This window comes from Bubalus bubalis, chromosome 9 (assembly GCF_019923935.1).
Source record: "Bubalus bubalis isolate 160015118507 breed Murrah chromosome 9, NDDB_SH_1, whole genome shotgun sequence".
NCBI lineage: Eukaryota > Metazoa > Chordata > Mammalia > Artiodactyla > Bovidae > Bubalus > Bubalus bubalis.
This window is the reverse complement of record NC_059165.1, coordinates 30,157,630-30,185,179: the sequence shown is the minus strand read 5'-3', so window position 1 is coordinate 30,185,179 and position 27,550 is coordinate 30,157,630. Positions and strand designations below refer to the sequence as shown.

Below are 27,550 nucleotides of genomic sequence, written 5' to 3'. Positions count from 1 at the left end.
GCCAAGCGTGGCTGGGCGGGGCCGGGAAAGAAGGGGAGGGGTTCCGCTTCCGAGGGGGCTTACTGCTTCCGCTTCCGGCGACTTGGAGGTTAGGGCGCTGACGCGAGGATGGACGCCTTAGTTGCTCATTGCTCCGCGCGGCTGCTGCAGCAGGTAGTACCGCATGGGGCCGGTGGGAAGGTTTGAAAGGGAGGCCCCAGGGCCCGGCTCCCGCCCTGGCAGCACCAACACAACGGCAGCGAGGCGGGGACCGACCTACTCCCTTCTGACAGGGGCAGCGGAGTCCCCACACACGGGCCTGCGCTGCCTCGGAGGTTAATGCCCTCCCAGGAACGCTTTCCAAGAGATGGAAGAGGAAGAACCCTGGGTTCCCAGGCCCGGGTGACGATGACGTCCAGCGAGGGGGAGGGTCCCCCTCTCTTTGACACCCCCCAAGCCAGCATCTACAGCGGGGCTGGAGCTTGGCGTGTCGAGTCCCGCCTCGACCAGTGTTCGTCCTTCCCCGAACACGGGCGCTCTGTCGGGGGAAGCGCGGGAACACACAAAGAGGAAAGTAGGGTGAGAGCAGGAGCCCTGGGCCCTGTTTGCAGCTCAGCACTCCGTTCTGTCCATGATACTGTGCAAGAGGAATCCTGAGATTCTTTCTTCTCAGCCCGTGTAGGGGCTGATTATCAAGCTGGGGTTTGCTTCTTGCCTTAAGTGTTCGTGGAGAAAGAACTTCAAGAGCTTGTCAAGAAGTGACAGTTTCCTTACATTCCAGGTGCAGGTGGGGAGGGGTGGGAGGATGGGCACCGCTTCATTGCTAAATCCGTCGCAAGCTGGTCAAGTAAATTGTCACGTTCTTTATTGTTTCGAGTCATACGGTCTTTTTCGGTGTGGGGACATAGGTATACTCTCAGTGGGTTGTGATAAGAAGAATGGAGATGATTTCTGAAAAGTGTTGAGCTCTGTGCCTGGAACACAGTATGCTTATTTATGGCACACTGTGTTTTTGTCTTTGCTGTAATTATGCCCAGATAAACAATCACATTTAAAGTGAGGAATCTCTCCTTGAATAATGCAGTTTGGTAGCTTTATTTCTTTTGAATTGACATGTCTTTGGTTTGGGGTATTAGAGTAAAGCATCTAGTCTAGGACTTAAGACACTGGAAACAAAGAGAGGATAAAAGGGGGAAGTCCTTTTGTCTCAGAAAAGGCAAAAGCGGAGGGACTTGAACCACAGAAGCAAGCCATCTGAAGGGGATCCCATTGCAGGCTTAAGATGCCTGTTCCTCCTCTCCAACACAAACAAATACTTTTTGCTTAGCAAGGATAGTATCGGAATGTCATCAAAAAATGACATTGGTAATGTCATCAAAAACCACAACTTATCAAAGGCAAAGTCCTTAATTACTATCACCTCTACCATGCCCAGGTGGAGAGGAGGGGAGATATGGAAGTAAGTTTATGGTTCAATTTACCATATCTGGGAGTTATCGATCATGATGGACCAAGGTGGCTGTTCTTTCCTAGGAAAAAGAGATTAAGTTTCTGACTGCTGAAATTGATCGGTTGAAAAACTACAGCTGTTCAGAAGCTTCTGCAGATTTGGAGAAGTTGCGGGAAGAAAATTTAAAATTAAAGTATCGACTGAATATCCTTCAAAAAGTGAGTACTCTGGGCTTTGGTTTCATTCTACAATTTAAATTATTGTGTCTTTTTAAAAATCCTTGTTAGTGAAAATACTGAAAGGAATTTGGCAAAAGAACTTAAACCCTGTCCTTTTCCCTTGCATTAGACAAGTTAGGAGTAAGTTGTTGGTGCAGATGATGGAGAAATTGCTGTTTTCCTTCTGGGGCCCTTTAAATGTTTCATTATACTAAGTGTGTAACCAGCTTAATTTTCAGTAATTGCTTATATCAAGTCAAAATATTTTTAACTACACCCACAGTCCTTCTCTGCTTTAAGTTGGTTATTTTACAGTTTTATTTTTGTGTTTTACAGAGTTATATTTGTGAGAAGGTTCTTTTCCCGTTAGTATTTTGGAACATTTTTTCCCATGAAGCTTGTGTTGTATTGGTTATTTCATGACTTCATAATCTTAACAGTGTTTATTGATTTTGTCAGAAAATTGAGCTTGCTTCCGTTGGGGCTTTAATTTCTTGGCCTGCTTTTCAGGTCTGCTGATGACACGTCCTGGGCGATGACCTCACTCCCTGATTGTTCGGCTCTGTGTGTTCTCTACTACTTTCAGGCAGGCTGTGCTGGCATTATACCTTCTTTCCAAAGCTTACTCTTATTTATTCATCTTAGACTCTGCCTGCCCCACTGCCATGAAGTCTTTTTTTATTACCTACTTTGAGTCTTCTAAAATAAAAAAATTACATTTCCAGGGAATTGTCCCCAGAATATCTCAACCTTTCTGATTATCTCATTCATTCTGCACTTATTTATATCCATTTCTCTGTTTATTTCACATCAAAATTATTGTTAAATACCTAATATGTGCTGGAAGCTAGGAGGGAAAAGGTACAAAAGGAAGTGTATTCTTTTGTTGTTGTTGTTGAAGTATAATTGCTTTACAACCTTCTGTTAGTTTCTCCTGTACAACTATGAATCAGCTATATGTGTACACATACACCCTCTCTCGGACCTCCTTCCCACCCTCCAATCCTCTGCTATGCAACACATGTGTTATATCCTTCAAAAAGTGAGTACTCTGGGCTTTGGTTTCATCCTGCAGTTTAAATTATGGTGTCTTTTAAAAAAATCCTTGTTAGCGAAGATTCTGAAATTTGGTAAAGGGACTCAAACCCCATCCTTTCCCCCTGCATTACACAAGTTAGGAGTAAGTTGTTGGTGCACATAATGGAGAACTTGAACTCCCTGTGCTACTCCCTGTTCCCACTAGCTGTTTTACCCGTGGACATGTATTTATGTTGAACCTAATTGCCCAGCCCATCCCACCCTCCCTCTCCCACACTTGCACATCTGTTCTCTACCTTTGCTTATCTATTCCTGCCCTGATTTCACATACATGCGTTATATACAATATTTGTTTTTCTTTCTCTGACTTACTACACTCTGTTTGACAGACTTGGGTCCATCCACATCTCTACAAATCTCCCATTGAGCTGTCATGTTCTTTTCAAGATTAAGTCTTACATTAGTATTTATTAGAAAAACAGGTACATTTTTTCATCAGTGACAATGTTAAGGTTGCTATGTGATGGTGCTCTTATTACAAAATCACAGATTTTGAGTTATCTCCTGATGCTAATTTTCTTACAAGTTCTGTTGTTTTAGGAGGGTGTTTTAGTTAGTTTGTGTTTTTTTGCATAATGTGATGTTTCAGAATGCTTATATTGAATTGTACCATATGTAATATTTCTTCACCTCATGGAACTTAACATTTTAAGGGAGAAGATAGTATTCACCTTGAATCCTGACTTTGCCTCTTCCCTTTATCATTTTTAGCAAGTTACTTAATCTCTAACCCACAAGGAAATGGTGATAATAGTCACAAACTTCATTTTTGTTATGTAGGTGACGTAAGGTAACGCACATAAATAAAGCTCTTGACACTTGAATCACTCAGGAGCACTCAGTTCAGTACTGCTCGAATAATAGTTTTCATTATTGTTGCCATTCATAGTACATATCGACACTTTGACTAATGTAAACTCATGATTAGTGTGTAGACAGCATGTTCGTTTGTGTCTCTTTAGGAGCATATCTGCTCAGTCACCAGCCATCCTGACCTGCTACATGATGGGTACAGTGCTAGGTGCCAGAACTTTTGTTGTTTAGTTGCTTGTCCAACACTTACACGGACTGTCACCTATCAGGATAGAACCATAAATAAGACACTTTCTTTGCAATCAGAATATTTAGAGAAATTTCAGATCTGTCCAAACACAGATAATTTGGAGAAGGTATGAAAAGTGCAATAATGGAGGTAATTAATTAATTACATACCATCTTAAATGAGTGTATTCCACTTCTGAGAAGGAAAGAAATAGGAAGTACCACAGGGTTATTTAGCAGGAAGACAAAACAATCTGTTTCTCTGATACATTAATATTACCCATCAGTATTTTTGACCTGTTTCATTTCATGCTTGAAAGGGTCAGCGTTTTAATGAAGAGATTAAATGTTTTTATTGTTTTTGTCCATAGAGCTTTCAGTTCCAGCATTTGATAGGAAGTTATTTAGGATTATTTTATATTATTTTCTCGGTGCTTTAGGAAGCTGAGAAAATCACCAGCCCCTTACTCCCTATTGCTGGCTTGTGTTATATTAAATAACTGTAGAAAGAAAGTACATGGGGAATTTTTACATGTATGTCTTAGATGCTGTGGGATAGACTTGTCCTATTAATGCTTCTCAGCACATCTTAAATATGAGAGTGTTACACTAGGAGTGTGTGTTACCTTTCAGTTTCAAGATACTTGAAGGCTTCTCAAAATATTTGGGAAATTTTTGTATAAAGTTTATTAACATTTACATTCTTTTCTTACAGAGTCTTGAAGCAGAAAGGAACAAACCAACCAAAAATATGATTAACATCAATAGCTGCCTGGAAGAGGTCTTTGGTTGTGCCATTAAGGCTGCCTATCCAGTTTTGGAAAATCCTCCGCTGATAGTGACTCCAAGTCAGCAGCCCAAGTTTGGGGACTATCAGTGTAACAGTGCTATGGGCATCTGTCAGGTAACTATATTATTCTAAAGCATTCTTTGTGGTTTGATTTTCTTAAGCATTACAGTTATCATTGCGTGCGTGTGTGTTCAGTCATGTCTGTCTCTTTTGCAACCCCATGGACTGTAACCCGCCAGGCTCCTTTGCCCGTGGGATTTCTCAGGCAAGATTACTGAAGTGCATTATCATTTCCTTCTCCAGGGAGCTTCCTGACTTGGGGATCAAACCCACGTCTCCTGCATCAGCAGGCAAATGCTTTACCACTGAGCCACCTGGGAAGCCCATAATTATCATTTACATAAATAATAGAGCATTGTATCCTCAGTAATAATATTTTCCACAGTTCTGAAAAGCTTGAGGAAAGGGATTGTGTGTTTTTAATCTTTAAAAAGCACAAATTTTAATATTTAAATTATATATACTCAGTATTTAAGGAAATAGCTGATACTGTTTTGGCACATTGCTCCTTTTGTGTCAAGGATAACTGAGTTATTGTTGAGGGATTAGAAGTTAGCTAATTAGCACCAGCATTCCCATCAAATATTTGATGGAGATGTGTCTGTGAGATAGACTTGTGTATTTCATATTCAGTCAGAGGAGTTCCCTGTTTCTAATAGCTAATGTGTTAGTAGTTTATTGTGCTTGGTTTGGGACTTTTTGATTTCTTTTCATTGCTGAATAGAAAGGCTTCATCTAAAGAAATCAGATTTTTTTCCTAGATAATTTTTGTGTGTCTGTGCTGGAGTTAAGTTTATACGAGTGCTATTTACTACTCAAATCTGAATATTGCACACTTTCATGATTTGAAAATTAGAAATGTAAATATTCTGGAAACAGGCATTATAACTAAAGACTTTAAAAGTCTTCATTAAGAAGTTCTAGATAGTTGCGGCAGCTCATTCTGAAAAGAGATCCTGTGGTTTTGGCACTTTTCCATTCCCCCTGGCACTGTTGCTGTCTGATGCTTTAATCTCTCTCTCTTTACAAGGTCACTGGTCTCTGCTGCTGCCTTGCAATGAGTCTTGTGTCAGGTGAATCTGATGCTTTGTCAGCTGTGCGTTTCCTAGTAATTTGCTGAGACCTGTTGTGTAATCAATCGTTTATGTTTTATAGATGCTTAAAACCAAGGAACAGAAAGTTAATCCAAGAGAAATTGCTGAAAACATTGTCAAACACCTCCCAGACAATGAATATATTGAGAAAGTTGAAATTGCTGGTCCTGGTATGTCATAATATACTCTAAAGTAGTTCTATTGATTGCTGAGTCCTTTTGAAATAAGAAAACCATTTTAAATATAAACATAAGGTTAAAACTCATGTACTGAACATGATGATGAAAGCACCTTGGATTGGGAGTTAGGAAACAGGTTTTAAATGAGACTTACTCACCTGGTTATGGATGAGTTACTTTATTGCCTTGTCACTCAGTTTCTCGTCAACAAAAAGGAGATAAGTGATGGCAGATACTCTGTGGCAGAAGGATCGTTTGTTTTCTGTTAAGAGTTAAATCATTCGCTGGGAGTGAAGGGGTCCTGCATTAAATAGGAAGCTTTCAGGAAAGTGGTGAAACTAGGTGTGGAAACAGGGAGCTCATAAGAGGGCTCAAGCCAAGGCCCCAGGTGCTGTTGGAAGCCTGAAGAGTTTCACCAGAGCCACACTAGGGCTCTGGAGCCAGCATAAGTGAAATTGAGAAGTGCTTTGGGAATAGCAATCTTCAAGTTTGGAGGCTGTCTGATTTTTTTCTCTTCTCTGTTTTTCTTTAGGTTTTATTAATATCCACTTAAGAAAGGGCTTTGTATCACAACAGTTGACCAATCTCTTGGTGAATGGTGTTAAAATACCTTCCATTGGAGAGAACAAAAAGGTATATGTATATTTTTTTTATTGATAGCATAATACATTAGAATTCTATTAGCTGTAGCTAAGAATGGCTTTCACTTTTTATATTGAGATTTAATCATTCATATTTTGAGATTATGAACATAGCTGTGAAATAACCTTTCCACTGGGTCTTTTTGCTTTTTTGAAGTCTGGGATCTTCTGCCAGCGTTCAGTAGGTGATCTGTAGGAATTGCTCCACATGCAGATGTATTTTTGATGTATTTGTGGGGAGACAGACGATCTCCATATCTTGGTCCACCGCTATCTTGAAAGTTCCCCCTTCCCCTGGGTCTTTTTTTGTTTCCGGTTTTCCCACTTGAGTTTTATTTGGGCAGACCCGGGAACAGAGAGGGCCTGCACCTAAAAGAAGGTGTTGGGCCTCTTGGTGGCGAAGCATGGCTTGTGCTGGCGACGGAGGGCCTCGTGCGGCAGTGGGAACCTGATCTTGGAGTCTTGGGACTGCTTGACCGCTGGTTGGCGGCACTTGATGGCTGCGAGCTCCTCCACCTTCACTATCTGGATTGAGTGGGCCCAAGCTTGGTGCCAGTGCCCATGTCTCGGTAGCCCTGGGTGACGGCTCCTCCCGGTGCCTGCTGTGGGAGTCACAGTGCAGCCAGATGCCACCCACGGGAGATTTCTCTAACACCTGTCCACTGTAGACCATTTCCCCCGAGGATTTCTTCATCGTCTTCAGTGGAGACACAAAAGTACCATAAGCGGGACTTGGCAACTGTGTGATTAGGTGCAAAAATTCTCATACGATAGAGGGGCAGCATTTGGGGGTCAGCAGGCAGCACCCCACCATCTTATACTCGCAGAGCGTCCCTGAGGCCTTCATGGCACTCTACCCACAATTGCCACCACCCTCGAAAAAGCTCCCCTGGGTCTTGATTGCTATATGATTTTTGTTTTCATTCCCCAAGGCATTTGAGGTACCCAACTGATATTTATGAGTTGTCTCTGAAATAAAGAATAGATAACTTATTTAAACAGATTTGATTATTTTTCAATTAATGACAGACAAGTTCCATCAGAAATCCTAACAGTTGCATTACAATCCAAGCTAATGTTTAAGCCTTGTTTATTATTAAATGTTATTAATGAATGTGTTAGCAAAAGAAAACGTTTATACCCCTCTCTAAAAAAATCTTTACTATTTATCCCAGGTTATAGTTGACTTTTCCTCTCCCAACATAGCTAAAGAGATGCATGTAGGCCACCTCCGGTCAACAATCATAGGCGAGAGCATGTGCCGCCTCTTTGAGTTTGCAGGATATAACGTGCTGAGGTACGTACTCTTGCCTTTCTTTGGAGATTTCTATAGAAAACAAAAGTTATCACTAGAGAAAGAATCTTTGATTAAATCAGTGATTCCTAAGTGTCTACTTCATAATCACCCATTAGGCTTTTAAATTATACCTTTGGCCCCTCCTTTGGACTAATAGCTATTAAGACTTGGGGTAGATGTAGAACCAAGGGGAAAACTCCCTCATTTATTGCACAAATATTCCTTGAGTGCCTCCTGTATACTGCTGCTGCTGCTAAGTCGCTTCAGTCGTGTCCGACTCTGTGCAACCCCATAGATGGCAGCCCACCAGGCTCCCCCGTCCCTGGGATTGTCCAGGCAAGAACACTGGAGTGGGTTGCCATTTCCTTCTCCAGTGCATGAAAGTGAAAAGTGAAAGTGAAGTCGCTCAGTCGTGTCCGACTCTTCACGACCCCGTGGACTGCAGCCTACCAGGCTCCTCTGTCCATGGGATTTTCCAGGCAAGAGTACTGGAGTGGGGTGCCATTGCCTTTTCCGTCCTGTATACTAGAAGTATATATTTTAGTGGGAGAGGTAAGCAAGAAACAGATGGTACTGGACCTTGTAGCCCATGGTAGGAAATTGCGGTTTTATTAAATGCAGTGGGAAGCTTTTGGAGAGTCTTAGTAGGGCATAAAATCTGATTAGAGATTGCCCTGGTTTCTTCAAATAAACTAGGCAAAGAAGGGAAAAGGAACTATAGTAATTAATTAGAAGTCTGTTTTAATAATCCAGCTAAGAGTTGACTCATTGGAAAAGACTGATGTTGGGAGGGATTGGGGGCAGGAGGAAAAGGGGACAACAGAGGATGAGATGGCTGGATGGCATCACCGACGCGATGGACGTGAGTTTGAGTGAACTCTGGGAGTTGGTGATGGACAGGGAAGAGTCGGACACGACTGAGCAACTGAACTGAAGAGATGATCTGATGGTTTGAGGTTAGATGAAAGCAGTGAGGAATGAGAAGTGATTGGATTGATATATTTTGAAGAATTTTGTCCATTGATATTTGCTAAGTCACTTCAGTCGTGTCCGACTCTGTGCGACCCCATAGACGGCAGCCCACCAGGCTCCCTGTCAGTGGGTTGCCATTTCCTTCTCCAATGCATGAAAGTGAAGTCGCTCAGTCGTGTCCAACTCTTAGCGACCCCATGGACTGTAGCCCACCAGGCTCCTCCGTCCATGGGATTTTCCAGGCAAGAGTACTGGAGTGGGGTGCCATCGCCTTTTCCAATATTTGGGAACTAATTAATTATACTGAAATAATTGGTTGAAAAGTTAGGTTTTCATAAAATTATGGTTATGACCAACATTGACCTGACTGCCACTCGTCCAGTTAACTAAGCAATAAACAGATCACAGTCCATTCATAGGAACTTCATTCAGCAAATCCTGTAGGCCAGGTGTTGCAGGCTCATTACTGGGTATCGAATGACAAACATAACAGACCTTGTCTTTGCCTCTCAGACCAGATGAGGAAACACCTCCATAAAAAGAACACTACTAAACATGATGTACCGGCACTTAATGTCTGTGGTTCCTAATGGAACATCTGTTCAGTTCAGTCGCTCAGTCGTATCCAACTCTTTGCAACCAACCCCATGGACTGCAGCATGCCAGGCTTCCCTGTCCGTGACCAACTCCTGGAGCTTGCTCAAACTCAAGTTCATTGAGTCGGGGATGCCATCCAACCATCTCATCCTCTGTCGTCCCCTTCTCCTCCCATCTTCAATCCTTTCCCAGCATCAAAGTCTTTTCAAATGAGTCAGCTCTTCGCACCAGGTGGCCAAAGTATTGGAGTTTCAGCTTCAGCATCAGTCCTTCCAATGAATATTCAGGACTGATTTCCTTTAGGATTGGCTGGTTTGATCTCCTTCAGTCCAAGGGACTCTCAGGAGTCTTCTCCAACTCTACAGTTCAAAAGCATCAATTCTTTGGCACTCAGTCTTCTTTATAGTCCAGTTCATGTTTATCATTTTTAAGTGGTTTTATGTTCTGTGTCTGATATTAGATTAAACCATGTAGGAGATTGGGGAACCCAGTTTGGCATGCTCATTGCTCACCTGCAAGATAAATTTCCAGATTACCTAACAGTTTCACCTCCCATTGGGGATCTTCAGGCTTTTTATAAGGTTTGGTGCCGTTTATTTTTGTATTATTTGTGTGTCTATCAATTATCATAATTGTTTTCCTTAGGGAGTTTTAAATGGTATTTGAAGCTATTATGGGGTTAAATAAAAGTTGCTCCATTCTCTGTTCCTCAGTATAGCATGTTTGCTTTTATTGGTGTATGTTAAAAATTTAAATCTACAGCATTACCCATTCTTACGTGAATTTAGGAGTTTGTTAGTCAAAATAACATTTTTTTATTGAAAAATTTTGATGCTGCTGTTATCTTCCTGATTCTGTATATTTTGAAAGCATTATTAAGTATAAAGTTTTTTAAAGACAAATTTACCATAAACCATAATTTTAAATAAATCACTGTAGTAAACAGTCTTTGAGTCTTTCACTTATCCGTATATAAACTTTTATTATATCAGTTGTGGTTATAGTACCATTTTTGTATTGTACCTATTTAAAGTTTTATCATACTCTTTCATGTTACTTTGTGACCACATCTTATTTTGGATTTGTAGACCAAAGTGTATGCTCCTTATTATTTGGTTCCCTCCCCCCCCTTCCATTTTGGGGATGCTCAGTAAGTAACTTCATGTTTTTACTTGTAGGTTTACTTGTAGGTTGTACCTACATGTTTCTACATGTAGGTTTTCTCATTTTTAAAATTGTTTTCTTATGATAGAGTCCCAAGAATAGGATTACTGTATTAAGAAATAATATAGTACTTAAAACTTTTTTTGGTTGGTTGGTACCTGGCTTTTTTAGAGGTTTTTTTTTTAATCTTTTGGTATGTATTTTCTAATGAAAAGATTGAAAATTGTTTACTGGTATCAGTTAAGTGAAATAGCTATAATCTGCTGGGATTCTGTGCACTGAATACAATGGGCAAATCTATTAAAGCCATAAAATATTTAAAACACATTGCTGAATTTTAATACCAAGGATAAAAGAAAAACTATATATTTATAGTTTTTAAAACATACAGGTCTGTGATTGCAAAGAGATATCTAGAATTTTCATCAGAATGTTATTGCTGGTTAGTTTGGGATAGGGTTAACAATAATATTTTTTTAATAAGCATGTATTGCTTTCAAAGTAGATATGAACCAATGAAAGCAATTTTTTTTATTTTTGGTTGCACAGGGTCTTCGTTGCTCCACAAGGGCCTTCTCTGGCTGCAGCAGCGGAGTCTCCTCTCTAGTTGTGCACTGGCCTCTCTTGTTGCAGAGCCCACACTTGAGGCTCTCAGGCTTCAGTAGTTGTAGCGCACAGGCTTAGTTGCCCCACGGCGTGTGGCGTCCTCGCAGACCAGGGGTCACACCTGTGTCCCCTGCACTGGCAGGCAGATTTTTATCTGCTGTGTCACCAGGGAAGTCCATGATTTTATTTTTAATTACCCCCCCCCAAAAAAAATTATTCAGAATGGAAAATAGAGCCTGGAAAATTCAGCCTCATGTGTTAGCTGTACATTGTCATTCTCCCAGAACACAAGCACTAGTGTGAACTGGAAAGGTGGAGGTAGCATTGTGATCAAATGTTACATTTTTAAGGAAAATTATTTCAGAAGTAATAATTGGGTTTTATTAGCACATTCATTTGTAACAACATTCTTTGACTGTTGAGATACTGTTGAGATAGAACACTTGTTCAACAGATCTAAATTTTTACTTCCTCTGGTTTTTTTTGTGGGATTTTTTCTTTTTTTTTTTAGAAATGTGTTTTATCTAGAAATATGGGGCTGATTGTTTACAAACCTTACCTTTTTTAATATAGGAATCCAAGAAGAGATTTGATACTGAGGAGGAATTTAAGAAGCGAGCATATCAGTGTGTTGTTTTGCTCCAGAGTAAAAATCCAGACATCATAAAAGCTTGGAAACTTATCTGTGATGTCTCCCGCCAAGGTAAGCTTCTGGGCTTTGTTTATTTATCCAGCGAATACTATTGCATGTAGTTTCTTGAGTATTCAGAATTGACTTTGAATGACGTATTAAATATTCAAGGGCTAACAAATAGATTTTTTTTTTCTTACATATTTTCTGAAATTGAAACTACAAAGAAAGTTTATTTATAAAGGCAGGCAGGTGCAAAATTTCTTTAGAAGTGAGGAAAAATTAGTTAGAAAAAAAGTAGAAAGGGAAAAGATGCTATTCACATTAAGCATCCGAAGCTATAAAATCCTTACAAATAAATCTATCCAGAAATGTGTAGGGCTAAAATGAAGGAAAATACACAACCAGGGTGGAGCAGAATGTTTGGGTGTCAGGCCACGTCCCTTAGTTCTCCATATTCATTTATGGTTTCAAGACAGTTCTGAGTGTTCAGACTTGACGGTGTTACTTGAAAGGTCACTTTGAAGAACAGATGAACACGAATAGCCAGTAGATCTTTGGAAGAGGCTGGTGGCTGTTTTGCCACACGAGGCAGTAAAATGTATTGTGTTACTCTAGGTTATCTTGTGTCACTAATGTGCAGCTTGACAAAAAGATAAATGGTACCAATTAGGAAAAACTATAAGAAAATTCAGTGAACAGTTGATCTCCAAATAGGAAAGGCTTCTCTTTTTTCCTTATCGTTTACATTTTCTAAGTACATTTTTAAAAAATTACATGAGGTATTTCTTTGGAGGAAAAAAAAATGTAGACAGGAAAAAAGAAAATAAGTTAGCTGTATTCCTACCCTCTGTTAATAATTTTGATATGTATCTTGCAATATTTTCTTCACATTTTGAAAATGGCAATATGTGTGTAATATTCTGTATCATACATTTTAGTGAAATTAATTTTCTTGCAAATGTTTCAATTAAATAATAAATTTCCTTGAAGGTAAGAGGCATGCTTTCTCTTTTTAAATTATACATTCTCTTTATTTTATGACGTTTTCCCTAGAGTTTAATAAAATCTATGAGGCATTGGACATCTCTTTAATAGAGAGGGGAGAATCCTTCTATCAAGATAGGATGCATGACATTGTAAAGGAATTTGAAGATAGAGGTAAGCACTCTTTTTTTTTAACTTGATTATACAAATTTTCAAACATAGGCAAAAGCAGAGAGAATATTATAGTGATATCCCAGCTTCATGCACTTGTCACCAACTTAATTATGAACACAGGCAGACCTTATTGTGTCTGTTACCTTCCTGTGTACACTGCTTATATAATTTCTTCTATAACTGCTTTGGTTTGTCTCTGAAACAACAGACCCTTCATCCTACCCCAAAACCATGATAGCATTATCACTCCATGACAATTAATACTTCTTTCTTTGTTTTTTTTTTTAATTTGTTATTTGGCTACATCAGGTCTTAGTCACATCATGTGGAATCTTTCATTGCAGTGAACGGACTCGCTTGTGGCACGTGGGCTTCAGTATTGCTCTGTGCTCTGGTCCACTGGCTTAGTTGCTCTGTGACGTGTGGGATCTTAGTTCTTTGACCAGCGATTGGATCCTAGTTCCCTGACCAGGGATTGAACCCATGCCCCTGCATTGCAAGGCAGATTCTTAATCACTGGACCACCAGGGGGAGGTCCCAATGATTTCTTAATAGCAAGTCATGAGTTCACATTTCCTAAGCTGATTCATATTTTTTAATCATAAGTATTTTTTCAGAGTCTGCACATTACATTTGTTTAATATAAAATTTGTTAAGTCATGGGTTTCTCTCCATAGCCCCACACTTCTTTCTCATTTATTATTGAAGAAACTAGGCCATTTGTCTTACAGAGATTTCCGTATGGTGTTGTGTGGCATAATTCCTCTATCTGTATTTTCTAAAGAGGCTAGATTAAACTCTGGTTTGTGTTTTCTTTTCTTGTTTTGTCTTGTTTATTTGTGAGAATGCCACTTTTTAGTTGACTCTTGTTACGATGTTAAGATGGATTAGTGGGTTCAGGTATTGTCATCCTGATCTGTCCTTTAATTTCTCCATTAGACTTTCCTCTAGTGGTTTTAGCCACTATTGATGGTCATGACTTGGTTTTATTGTTTCATTAGAGGTTGGGAATACAGCATTCTGTCATTTCTTTGTTTGTTACCTGGAATTCTCCTGTGCAGAACTTTGTCGCATAATCATTTTGGTTAACCAGAGGTACGGTTCATAGGCAAACAGTATAAATGCTTGGTTCTTTGTTTATTTTTATTTACCAATTTTCAGAATAGTAAACTAGTTTCTTAATATCTTCCAGATGTAACAACTGGATTATTTTTAGCATTATTGTAAATTAGGTTTAATATATTTTATATTTTCCAACTGTTTGCCTTTATCTTTTTAATACTCAGGTTGTCTTGTATTTCGCTAATGGTAGTCTCAAGTGGCTTTCCTTTTTTTCCCCCTTGACCCTTACAGTTTTTGATAGTTTACTTGTTTTCTGGACACAATATTTCAGGATAAGTTTGTACATTTCCTGCCTTAATTGTGGATTCAGCTATTCTATTATCTCCAGGGAAGCTTAGTTCCTTGAATGAGAAATGATACTTACTAATCACATTCTGGAAACTAAGGACCATACTTTTAAGATAAGGAATTTTTAAAAATTGTTTTAACTTGAGATATAGTTGATTTACAATTAATTTCTGCTTTACAGCAAAGTGACTCAGTTATATATATAAAATTTTTTTTCATATTTTCCATTATGATTTATCACAGAATATTCATTTTAGTTACCTGTGCTATATGATAGAACCTTGTTTACCCATTCTATGTATAATAGTTTGGAACTACTAACTCCAGACCCCCTTCCCTCCCTCCCTAACTACAAGTCTGTTCTCTTTGAGTCTGTTTCTCTTTCGTAGATAGGTTCATTTGTGTCTATTTTTTAGAGTCCACATATAAATTATCTCATGATTTTTGTCTCTGTCTGACTTCACTCAGTATGACAGTCTTTAGGTCTATCCATGTTACTGTTAATGGCATCTCATTCTCTTTTATGGCTGAGTAGTGTCCCGTTGGGCTTCCCTGGTGGCTTAGAGGGTAAAGCGTCTGCCCGCAATACGGGAGACCCATGTTCAATCCCTGAGTCGGGAAGATCCCCTGGAGAAGGAAATGGCAACCCACTCCAGTACTCTTGCCTTGAAAATCCCATGGGAGGCTGCAGCCGATGGGGTCGCAAAGAGTCGGACACGACTAAGCGACTTCACTTCACTTCACTTCAGTGTCCCGTTGTATGTTTGTGCCATGTCTTCTTTATCCACTCATCTGTCGATGGATATTTAGGTTGTTTCCATGCCTTGGCTGTTATGAAGAGTGCTGCTGTGAGTGCATGCATCCTTTTGAATTATAGTTTTATCCAGATATATGCCCAGGAATGAGACTGCTGGATCATACAGCAGCTCTAGTTTTTGTTTATTGGGGAACCTCCATACTGTTTGCCATAATGGCTGCACCTGTTTATATTCCTACCAATAGTGTAAGAAGGTTCCCTTTTCTCTACACCCTCTCCAGCATTTGTTATTTGTAGACTTAGGTAAAAAGATTTTAATAATGAGAAAAGAAGCTGGCCATGTTAGTCATGCTAGCAGAAAGGAGGAATTCAACAAAGCAAGGCAGTGCAAGTGTGGGGTCCTTAGAAATAGTTTAGGATATTGGAGGGAAACTGTATTCCTTGCTGTGAGGGGAAGATGAGAATCCAGATTGTCATAATGTGAGAAACACTTTAATTGTGACATTATTTTGTACTCATAACAAGAAAAGTAATGTCCATTAAAGAAAGAAAAGAAGCACAAAGAAGTTAGTAACTTCCCAAGGTTACATAGCTAATAACTGCTAAGTCAAGATCCAAACCTGGGCAGTCTGGCTTCAGAGTTTGTTTTTAACCAGGATTTTATACTGCCTTCACCCTACCAAGCATCAGTTTTCTAAAATGTTAAAAAAGGAAAAAGGCAATAGTAATAGTATTTACTGCATAGAGTTATTGTGAAGGTTGAATTTAAGACTCAGTACAGTATTTAGCATATAGTAGCACACACTGAGGAGAAGGAAATGGCAACCCACTCCAGTGTTCTTGCCTGGAGAATCCCAGGGACAGAGGAGCCTGGTGGGCTGCCGTCTGTGGGCTCGCAGAGTCAGACATGACTGAAGCAACTTAGCAGCAGCACACTCTGAAATATGGCTGTTTTTATCATCATGTTCCTTATTGTCCCTTCTTGCATCCAGGAATTTTGCCTTTTTCATCATGAGTGTATGAACATGATTTTATTTTTTCCATTTTACTAGTCATTTCAATGCTGAATCCTGCCGTGTTTGTGTCCTGAACTCTGTTGTAGTTGTAACTCGAAAACTGTAAATGAATGAATACATTTTAAGAGGTAATGATAGAAATTGCATCTTTCTCCCAAAGGAAGCTATGGCTCCTGCTTGAAAGCAAAGCACAGATTGCCATGTTTTGTGTCTGCTGGGCAGGTGGACGACTCCTCATAGAGTGAAATGCTCTATGAAGAGTTTGGCAGCCAGGTGTCATGTTATTTTGGGAAACTACCAGGAACACTCCCTGGGTGCCCAGACGCAGTTTTCTCTTTTTCTTTTTCTTCTAGGATTTGTGCAAGTGGACGATGGCAGAAAGATTGTGTTTGTTCCAGGATGTTCTGTACCATTAACCATAGTAAAATCGGATGGAGGTTATACCTATGATACATCTGACCTGGCTGCCATTAAACAAAGACTGTTTGAGGAAAAAGCAGATATGGTCATCTATGTGGTGGACAGTGGACAAGTAAGTTTGTACATTTGTATCAACTTGCATTGTCTGATTGGAGGTAAGGCAGTATGCTGAAGCGTTTGGCACTCAAAAACCCTGTAAATTTTCCTCAAAGACGGAAATTCAGAAAAGTGATATGCGAGAGAGAGCAGGGTTTGAATTTGGCCAAACTTGTTCACTTCTCAGTTTTCCCACTTGTCTCTGTAAACTAGGAAGGATGTTCCCTTATTCTCATATGTAAGGAATAAAGAAGAGCTTCTATAACTTTACTTGCCTTAAAAGGTTAGTGAGTGATTTGAATTTTACAAATCTTTATTCCTAAGTAGAAGAGCTTTAAGTCATTTTTTAAATTAGAAAGTTTAGCAAGTAACTTTCTCTTTCTATTTCTTTATAGTCCTTACACTTCCAGACAATATTTGGTGCTGCTCAAATGATTGGTTGGTATGACCCTGCAGTAACTCGAGTGTCTCATGCTGGATTTGGTGTGGTGCTGGGGGAAGACAAGTAAGTCTGAAAATGTGAAGGTGGTAACAACATACCCGACCCCCAGAATTCTTTAATAGAGACCATTTCATTTGATACCAGAGTCTGTATATGCTGTAGTATGTACGCAGCCAAGCTGTTCTGTATCTGTGTCTCATCACTGCCAGAGAGTGCAGCCTTTTAGGAGAATTGAGAAATTTTTACATCTTCCATTTAATATTGTCTTAGGATCACTTAGTTATTTAATTACCACATCATTTTTGATTTGGAGACATGGCCTAAATTCTGCCATCACATAAAAGTGGGTGATGTTTCTAAAAGCTTCATGAAGTAGCTCAAGGTGCTTAACACGCCAATGTGCAAAAGTCCTAACTAAGCATATAAAAGGCCTAGCCCTACCCAAATAAATGTCAGGATATTTATTTTAGATGTAAGGTTATATGCAGACAAAATACCTTAGATCAAACATATAATTCTATATAGCTGCACTTTTTTCGTAATTGGAAGACACCTGGTCCTTAAGGTATTCATGGTCCTAAGAGAGTGCTAAAAATCAAACACATGAGTTGAGTATTGCTTTAGAGTATCTTCCTGTTTTCTTTTCTTTTGACTAACATTTAGATGATTATTCCTACAACTGAAAGACAATTACCACATTTACTTTTTTTTTTGCCTTGGAAATCTGTCTTTTTTTTTTTTTTTTTTCATTTTAAATTTAAATTTATTTTAATTAGAGGCCAATTACTTTACAATATTGTATTGGTTCTGCCGTACATCAACATGAATCCACCATGGGTGTACACGTGTTCCCAATCCTGAACCCCCCTCCCACCTCCCTCCCCGTACCATCCCTCTGGGTCATCCCAGTGCACCAGCCCCAAGCTTCCTGTAAATGTGCTTCATAAAAAGCACATTTACTTTTTATGTCTGATATTTATCACCAATAGTTATATGTCAGCATTTGTTTATCATGTAATGGCTAGAGGATTTTTTCTTTTATTTTTTTTTTGTTGTTTTGTTTGTTTTTATATAATTTATTTTTTTATTGAAGGATAATTGCTGTACAGAATTTTGTTGTTTTCTGTCAAACCTCAACATGAACCAGCCATAGGTATACATATATTCCCTCCCTTTTGATCTTCTTCCCATCTCCCTCCCCTCTGCTACTGCTACTGCTAAGTCACTTCAGTCGTGTCCGACTCTGTGTGACCCCATAGACGGAAGCCCACCAGGCTCCCCCGTCCTTGGGATTCTCCAGGCAAGAACGCTGGAGTGGGTTGCCATTTCCTTCTCCAATGCGTGAAAGTGAAAAGTGAAAGGGAAGTCGCTCAGTCGTGTCTGACTCTTAGTGACCCCATGGACTGCAGCCTACCAGGCTCCTCCATCCATGGGATTTTCCAGGCAAGAGTACTGGAGTGGGATGCCATTGCCCTCCCCTCTAGGTTGATACAAAGCCCCTGTTTGAGTTTTCTTAGCCATACAGCAAATGCCTGTTGGCTTTGTTACTCTTTCCATACATCTCACCCTCTCCCCATGTCCACAAGTCTAGTCTCTATGTCTCTTTCTCCATTGATGCCCTGTAAGGAAATTCTTCAGTACCATTTTCCTAGATTCCATATATGTGTGTTAGAATACGATATTTATCTTTCTCTTTCTGACTTACTTAACGCTGTGTGTAGGTTCTAGGTTTATCCACCTCATTAGAACTGACTCAAAGGCATTCCTTTGTATGGCTGAGCAATATTCCATTGTGCATATGTACTACAACTTCATTTATTCATCTGTTGATGGACATCTAGGTTGCTTCCATGTTCTAGCTATTGTAAATAGTGCTGCAGTGAACAATGGGATACATATGTCTTTTTCAGTTTTGGTTTCCTCAGGGTATATACCTAGGACTGGGATTGCTGGGTCATACGATGGTTTTATTCCTAGTTTTTAAAGGAATCTCCATACCGTCTTGCATACTGGCTGTATCGATTTACAGTTCCACCAACAATGCAAGAGCATTCCCTTTTCTCCACACCCTCAACCAGCACTTACTGTTTGTAGAGTTTTTGATGATGGCCATTCTGACTGGTGTGAGGTGATATCTCATTGTAGTTTTGATTTGCATTTCTCTAATAATGAGCGATGTTGAGCATGTGTTTTCATGTGTTTGTTAGCCATCTGTATGTCTTCTTTGGAGAAATGTCTGTTTAGGTCATTTTCCCACTTTTTGATTGGGTTGTTTGTTTTTCTGGTATTGAGTTGTATGAGCTGCTTGTATATTTTGGAAATTAAACCTTTGTCAGTTGTTTCATTTGCTGTTGTTTTCTTCCATTCTGAGGGTTGTCTTTTCACCTTGCTTATAGTTCCCTTTGCTGTGCAAAACTTTTAAGTTTAATCAGGTCTCACTTATTTACTTTTGTTTTTATTTCTGTTACTCTAGGAGGTGGGTCATAGAGGATCTTGCTTTGATTTATGTCATCAAGTGTTCTGCCTATGTTTTCCTCTAAGAGTTTTATAGTTTCTGATCTTACATTTAGGTCTTTAATCCGTTTTGAGTTTATCTTTGTGTATGGTGTTAGGAAGTGTTCTAATTTAATTCATTTACATGTAGCTGTCCAGTTTTCCCAGCACCATTTATTGAAGAGGCTGTCTTTGTTCCGTTGTATATTTTTGCCTCCTTTGTCAAAAATAAGGTACCCATAGGTGCATGGGTTTATTTCTGGGCTTTCTGTCTTGTTCCATTGATCTTTATTTCTTTTTTTGTGCCAGTACCATATTGTCTTGATGACTGTAGCTTTGTAGTATAATCTGAAGTCAGGAAGGTTGATTCCTCCAGCTCCATTCTTCTTTCTCAAGACTGCTTTGGCTATTCGGGGTCTTTTGTGTTCCCATATGAATTGTGAAATTTTTTGTTCTAGTTCTGTGAAAAATGTCATTGGTAATTTGATAGGGGTTGCACTGAATCTGTAGATTGCTTTTGGTAGTATAGTCATTTTCACAATATTGATTCTTCCTACCCTGGTTGTATTGTTTTAGATATCTGCATCTATATAATTATGGTGTCCTACACCATAAAAAAGAAAAATTATCAGGGATAGCTAGCCAGTGGCATCCTACCATATTTTAAAACATTGATATTAAAATGCTCAAATTCAGACATCCCTTGGTGGTCCAGTGGTTAAGACTCCGAGCTTCCACTACAGGGGCGTGGGGTTCAGTCCCTGGTCAGGGAAGTATGCATGCCATGCAGTATGGCCAAAAAAAATAAATAAAATGCTCAGAATCTGCCGTCTATTTTTTTAGTGAATTTTTCTTTTTTAAGGCTTTTTACAATAAATAATTTATCATTTTTTTGATCAACTTCCTGTGTATTGAGCACCCACTGTGCATGGCCTTGGCTGGGTGCTCCACAGTGTGTACATGAAGATAACATAAAACACGTCCTCTTTCCTGAAGAAGCCCATCCTCTAAAGCAGAGAAGTTCCCTTTGGAACCTGTTAAAATACACATGCCAGGCCCTCCCAGAAGAGCTAATGACTTTCTAGGTCTGCAGTGGGTAGTAGGCATCTGTTTTTGAAAGCTCTTTTTGATATTTAGCTGTGCGTCCCTCTTTGGAACCACTGGTGAGAGGAGAGGACCCACACACGAAAGATAAAGACTCAAGGCAGGCACAGGTAGGGAATAACAGAAAAGACCAGATTTTGCCAAGTGGAAACATTAAGGAAGGCTTTCTTAGCATTTTGCCTAGGCTTTTTGATGGGTATCATTTCATTTCACAGAAGGTTTGGAAGTTGTTGGACTCTCAAGGATAGGTGGGGATGACATAGGAAAGCCTGGGAAATCATGTAGGTTTGGAATAATAAAGGAGTTTAATTCCATAATAAAGGGCAAAATGATCCCTTTTAAAGGCAACTCTGAACATACAACTTTAACAGGAAGTATCACAGGCACTTTGGCACACTTTGTGTTCAATAGAAAAGCATGCTTCCTTTGTATCATTGTTGGGATTGAACAATGTTTTTAATTTAAAAGAAAAAAAAGACATTAAGTATCTTGCAAACGTATTTAATAGGTGAAATTCAATTTTCATGAGATGCTTTTAATAGTGCAGTTGCCCAGGGCAGTGCTTATCTGTACTTTTGCCCCATCCACAAAGATTCTGATTTCAGTAGGTATGAGTGGGGCCCTGACATCCAGTTTTAAAAGTTCTCAGGCTGGTTTTGATATGTTCTTAGGGTTGGCTACCACTAAAAAGGTGGAATTACTAGTCAGGAAAATGCAAGTGAGATTCCAGTTAAGAATTTCCTCCCAAGCAATTCTAGAAGCAAAAGTATTGTTAATTAATAATTCTCTAAGAAGGCAAAACAACTGACCCAGACTTCATGTTCAGGAAAATGAACAAATGAACAGATAGATGCCTTCTTTCTTTCCCCTTTAGGGACTGTATTAAAAATGGATATGTAGAGAATGCTGTTAGGAGCCTAAAGCATAGAATGCTTGGAGTTGAGGGTTATAGATGAGAGACACTTGGGAGTGTCTGCTTTTCTTTTGTCATCCGCCCTAGTTGTCAGCTGAATAAGGTGATGTCAAACCTTAACTTTAAAAAATTTCTAAGTTGGAAGGTCTGCTTCAAAATCTGTTTAATTGGGACATTTAAATTTTATTAGGAAGAAGTTTAAAACACGATCGGGTGAAACAGTGCGCCTCATTGACCTCCTGGAAGAAGGACTGAAACGCTCCATGGACAAATTGAAGGAAAAAGAAAGAGACAAGGTAATCCAAAGACTGACTTGTGTATTGTGTAGCATGTATTTTGTTGTGGTTTTCATTTTTGTTTTTATTGAGAGAACTGGGAAGGTTTATAAGCAGTCAGTCAACTTGTGACAGGCTTATATCTCAGGTTTATTGCACGGTTTGTTTCATGAATTGCTGAGTGTTTATTGTGAAAATATAGTTCATAGCTATTACAAAAGACCATGGCCTTTTCTTCCTTTGTTAACGTGGCATAGAATCTCTGCTGCTTCTTGGCAGTTCACCTGTCACTGCTTTGAACCAATGACAGGAGAATACTGAAGACTGAGGCGGTTTGAGTGAATAGCTTACATTAGAGTGTACATCTGCTGAGCTCCTTTCCCTGGGAGCATTTGAAGAGTCGTCATTAGCAGTAAACACCAACCACGCGAGGCTTCCCTTGAGCCCACAGAGTAGGCAACGTGGTGGCCTTTCATAGCACCCTTAGAAAGGACTATGGTTGGATTTGTGTAAAATTTGGATGAACTGCATCAAAGTGGGGAAAAAAATTTTTTTTAACTATAAAATAGAGGTCAAAGATTGAGTCAAAGGATCTTGGGTCTTTTACATTCCAGCAGTCAAATGGAATGAACATAACTACTGTAAACAGAAGAGTAAAATTATAGAAAGAGACACAGAATAGGATTAAATGTAGACATGAATGAGCCAAACAAAGAAAGGTTCTTCGAGGACATACTCTGGTTTGGTTTGGGTAGATCATTGGTAGTCCAGAGAGCATGAAGGCAGGCTCTAAGGGAACATTCTCCCCACCTGTTCCATTTCCATTGTTCGCAAAGTGAAACATGAAATTGTTTTTCATTCTGTTTCCAGTTGGTGGTTGTCAAGTATACCCAGTTGGTATCTCCAGAATGGTTTTGCCTATTAGTCCTGGCCTAGGTATAAGTGACACAATCAGATGAAAAGGGGAAAATTCAGTCACTAATCAGTTTGTTTAGTCTGCATAGTAACAAAAACTGCTTTAACTCTTTATTTGGCCATTTCACCTACTATTTTTTTAATCTACATAGAGTAAAACGTAAAGCCTGATGAATTTTTACACACACATATATACACGCTGCTGCTGCTGCAAAGTCGCTTCAGTCGTGTCCAACTCTGTGCAGCCCCATAGACGCAGCCCACCAGGCTCCTCTGTCCCTGGGATTCTCCAGGCAAGAACACTGGAGTGGGTTGCCATGTCCTTCTCCAATGCGTGAAAGTGAAATTGCTCAGTTGTGACCATGCTAACATCAACCAATCAAGTTATATCTCTGTCACCCCAGAAAGTTTTCTATCACCATAGATCATTTTTGTTTATTTGAGGAGTTTAAATGAAAGCATGAAGTATGTGCTGTTTTCCAGGTATATCAGTAGTTCATTTCTTTTTACTGCTAGATAATAGCATTAATGTGTTTCTTCCGTTGAAGGACATTAGGGTTGTTTGTTTGTTGACTGTTACGAATAAGAAGCTGTTAATAATTTCAGCATTTCTGTTCAAGCCACTTTTTGGGTACATGCACTTTTCTCTTGGATGTATATCTAGGAATGGCATTTCTGGGTTGTAGGGTGGGCTTACATTTAACTGTTTTAAAAATTGCCAAGGAGAGAGTTACAAGCGTTATATACTCCCATCACTAGTATGATTGTTCCAGTTGCCCTGTATCTTTCCACGTAACTGGTTTTGTGAGTCTTATTTTAATAGCTTTTCTGGTGAATATGTATTAGCATCTCACAAGTTAAAATTTGCATTTCTCTGATGAGTAACCTTTACATTAACTGTTGCTTATTGATCATCAGGGTATCTTTTGTGAATAATATGTTCAAGCCTTTTGCATAGTGTTTGTTTTAGACCATCCATTTATATTTATCCACATATTTACACTTTCCTGTGAACTTTATTCTTCCTTGCAGTTTCTAATTGCGGAGGTGTGGTTTGGAGAGGGAAGTAGAGTATTCCCTTCTTTCCTTTGTATTTATCTTGCTTGGAGTTGCTGACTTTTCTGAGGGTTGGGTTCCTCATCAGTTTAGGAAAGTTCTCAGCCATATCTCTTCAAACATTGCATCTTTGCCCCGTTCTGTCGTGGAATCTAAGTACATGTATTATGTTAGAACTTTTGACTGTGTCCCAGTGTGTTTTTTTCACTTTTTTTTTTCCTACTTTTCTCCTCTATATGCTTTATTTTGTATATTCTAAATACCTTAATCATAGTTTTCCATTTTGAAATAATTTCAGACATAAAAAATTATAAAATAGTACAAAGTATTCCCATATCAGCCTCCCCAAATATTAACATCCTATAGATGTAGTGTGATTTCAAAACCAGGAAATTAACATTGCTACAGTACAGTTCACTAATCTGCAGACCTTAGTCAGATTTTGCCATTTGCCTTTTTCTAGTCCAGGATCACATGTTGCATTTAGTCCTCATGTCTCCTTAATCTTTTTTAATCTGGGCAGTTCCTTGCTTTTTCTCTTTCATCATCGTGACACTTTTTGTCAGGTTTTCTGTGGAATATCCTGCAGCTGGGTTCATCTGGTATTTCTTCGTGATTAATTCCAGTTACACCGTCTTAGGAAGATAAGTTTCCTTCTCACTTCATTATTTCAGGAGGCACACGATGTTGATATGTCTCATGATTGTTAACGTTAATTTTGATCACTTTTGTTACAGTGATACTATCAGTTTTCTCCATTGTGAAGTTGCTCTTTCTCCTCTTTGTAATTAATAAGTATTCTTCAAACGATTCCAGACTTTTAAAAGGTGTATTATTTATTTTATTTTTGGCTGTGCTGGGTCTTCGTTGTGGTGCGTGGGCTTCTCATTGCTGTGGTTTCTCTTGTAATGGAGCATAGGCTCTAGGGAGCGTGGGCTTCAGGAGTTGCTGCGCAGCGTGTGGGATCTTCCCGGACCAGGGATCGAATTCGTGTCCCCTGCGTTAGCAGGCAGATTCTTAACTGCTGAACCACCAGGGAAGCTCCAGTTGCAGTCTTTAAAGTTGCTGTTGCTGTATTTCTGTTGATTGTATTGTCTTGTTCCCCCTCCCTCTACCTCACCTCCTTGGTTTTTAGTCATTTCATCTGACTGGTGGGTGAAAAGTTGTAATAGTTGTAGATAATGTCATCTTCCTAGTTAAGTTTTCTGGCTGACAGCACACCAGCTAGTTGTCTTAATGATGTCCTTGTGTTGATGCTCTCTGGAGACTTGAAACAGTTGCTTCATATAATTTATTCAGCTTTTAAGTAGTTGATTCTGGTGGAAGGGGTTAGTCTGCTTCAAGCTCCTACATCATGTCCAGACCAGAAATCCTCACCTACTTACTTGACCTAATAATGTTTCAGAATATGACCAAATTTACCAAGACAGTATTTTCCAGTTCTTGACACCCTGTTTTTATTCCAGTTAATTACCTGACCCTAATTTTGTTTCCTATAACCTACATCAGAATATTCTATGGAATGAAGCAGATAAAAACTAATAATTGGTGCTTTCATTTCATATCTACTGAATACACTGGGGAAAAAGTATTCAAGCTGACACTTCATAATTTATAACTCAGGTTTCTTGTGGAAGCATTCTTTGTTATGCAGAGCCGATGAGTTTTATTTTCCTTATTCCCTCCTTTGTAGATTTGATCTGTTTTCCTACGTCAGTGTTGATATTCATTGCAGTTTACTATTAAAGACCATCAGATGCTCCTCGTGCTGTGTGCGCTGTGCTCACTCAGTCATGTCCAACTCTGTATGACCCCATGGACTGCAGCCTGCCAGGCTCCTCTGTCCATGGGATTCTCCAGGCAAGAGTACTGGAGTGGGTAGTCAGTCCCTTCTCCAGGGGATCTTCCTGACCCAGGGGGCGAACCTGCATCTCTTATATCTCCTGCGTTGGTAGGCGGGTTCTTTACTAATAGCGCCACCTGGGAAGCCCTAGATGCTCCTTACCACCATCTTTTGTCCATGAGATGGTGCAACAAAACAAGGATTGGTAACTTATGAAGTATTTTTTGTTTTTCCAAAAGGTCTTAACCACAGAGGAATTGAAGGCTGCTCAGACCTCTGTTGCTTATGGCTGTATCAAATATGCTGATCTTTCCCATAACCGGCTGAATGACTACATCTTCTCCTTTGACAAAATGCTGGATGATAGAGGAAACACAGCGGCTTACTTGTTGTACGCCTTCACTAGAATCAGGTAATTGGGGTGCAGCATTTTTAATTTTGAGTCAAATGATGATTTCTACTTTGGATCAGGCATTCCTTATTACATGTTTTCAACGGAGAAGAATATACTTAACGAAGGGGAATGATGGCCATCACCTGATTTTTCAGGTCAATTGCACGTCTGGCCAATATTGATGAAGAGATGCTCCGGAAAGCTGCTCACGAGACCGAAATCATTTTGGACCATGAGAAGGAATGGAAACTAGGCAGGTGCATTTTGCGGTTCCCTGAGGTTTTACAGAAGATTCTAGATGACTTACTTCTCCACACTCTGTGTGATTATATCTATGAGCTGGCAACTACTTTCACAGAATTCTATGACAGCTGCTATTGTGTGGAGAAAGATCGGCAGAGTGGTAAGTGGCTCATCCAGTCATCAATAGTCATACTGGGGATTGGGCACCAATAGAGGCATTCATTTGAGCTGGATGTGGGTAATTGTCAATTTATTTATGGAAACCCCCCCCCCACCCAGTTTCCCCCTAGTTACACAGTAACCCGTATCATATACAACAGACAGAATTGCACTGGCCCTAATACAAGCAGAAATGGAATTCTTAAACAGACTCGTTTCCCCACCCTCAGCACATGGGCTGGAACCATAAAACTCCAAAGAAACAATTGGAAGGTCACTAGGAATAGGACATTTCCAACAAAAGCAGTGTGGCTGATAGTCACAGAGTCAGCCTTTGGGTTCTTGATAATGAAAACTACCCTTGGAGGAAAAAAATAATACCTCTTTTAGGCTTTTTGCTCTATCGTGTTACATAGTTAATGAAATAGACTGAACTAATGATTAATAATAATACAGCAAGTAGACATTTCTGAGAGTCATGGTTGAGAACTTAAAATTGCATTAGGAAAAAAAAATCATTATGGTGTTTAAAGTTAATTCAGACCATGAAGCCTAGAACAGAATTAAAAGAAAAAGATAAAATTACAGTCTAGTAGTACAGGCTTTGTATCTTTTATCAGTTAAAAACAGATTTCTTGAACAGAACACCTTTATTTCTTAGATTCTCTCTCTACAGTTTAAGTAAAGATGATTCTAGTTAAAGCCCCCAAAACATATGTTAGGCTATTTACTTCTCAATAAAGTCCAGAAATAGCATAGATTCTTTAACAGTGATTTGTAGAAAAAGTAATGACTCTTTCTCTGTATTCGCAGGAGAAGTCCTGAAGGTGAACATGTGGCGTATGCTGCTGTGTGAAGCAGTTGCTGCTGTCATGGCTAAGGGGTTTGATATTCTGGGAATAAAACCTGTCCAAAGAATGTAATCCTCCTAAGGTTTGAACACTGTGTGTTTTCACCAAAGTGGCCATTAGCATTGTTTGCTTTTTTACAATCATGTGGATACAAAAACAAGTAAAAGGAATTTATCAACTCTCTA

The 27,550-nt window shown here is 39.3% G+C and overlaps 1 protein-coding gene and 1 pseudogene across 1 annotated transcript; one reads left to right on the top strand and one right to left on the bottom strand.

The window, feature by feature from the left end:
• On the top strand, nt 1-27,550 carry RARS1 (arginyl-tRNA synthetase 1). The gene is made up of 15 exons (XM_006065093.4): nt 1-153; nt 1,513-1,647; nt 4,502-4,690; nt 5,792-5,900; nt 6,442-6,542; nt 7,726-7,847; nt 9,877-9,997; nt 11,760-11,889; nt 12,874-12,978; nt 16,515-16,693; nt 17,073-17,182; nt 21,820-21,925; nt 25,958-26,130; nt 26,268-26,515; nt 27,328-27,550. The coding sequence occupies exons 1-15, from the start codon at nt 109-111 to the stop codon at nt 27,435-27,437; spliced, it is 1,983 nt and encodes a 660-aa protein (XP_006065155.2). The 5' UTR covers nt 1-108; the 3' UTR covers nt 27,438-27,550.
• On the bottom strand, nt 6,793-8,001 carry LOC102411969 (annotated as a pseudogene).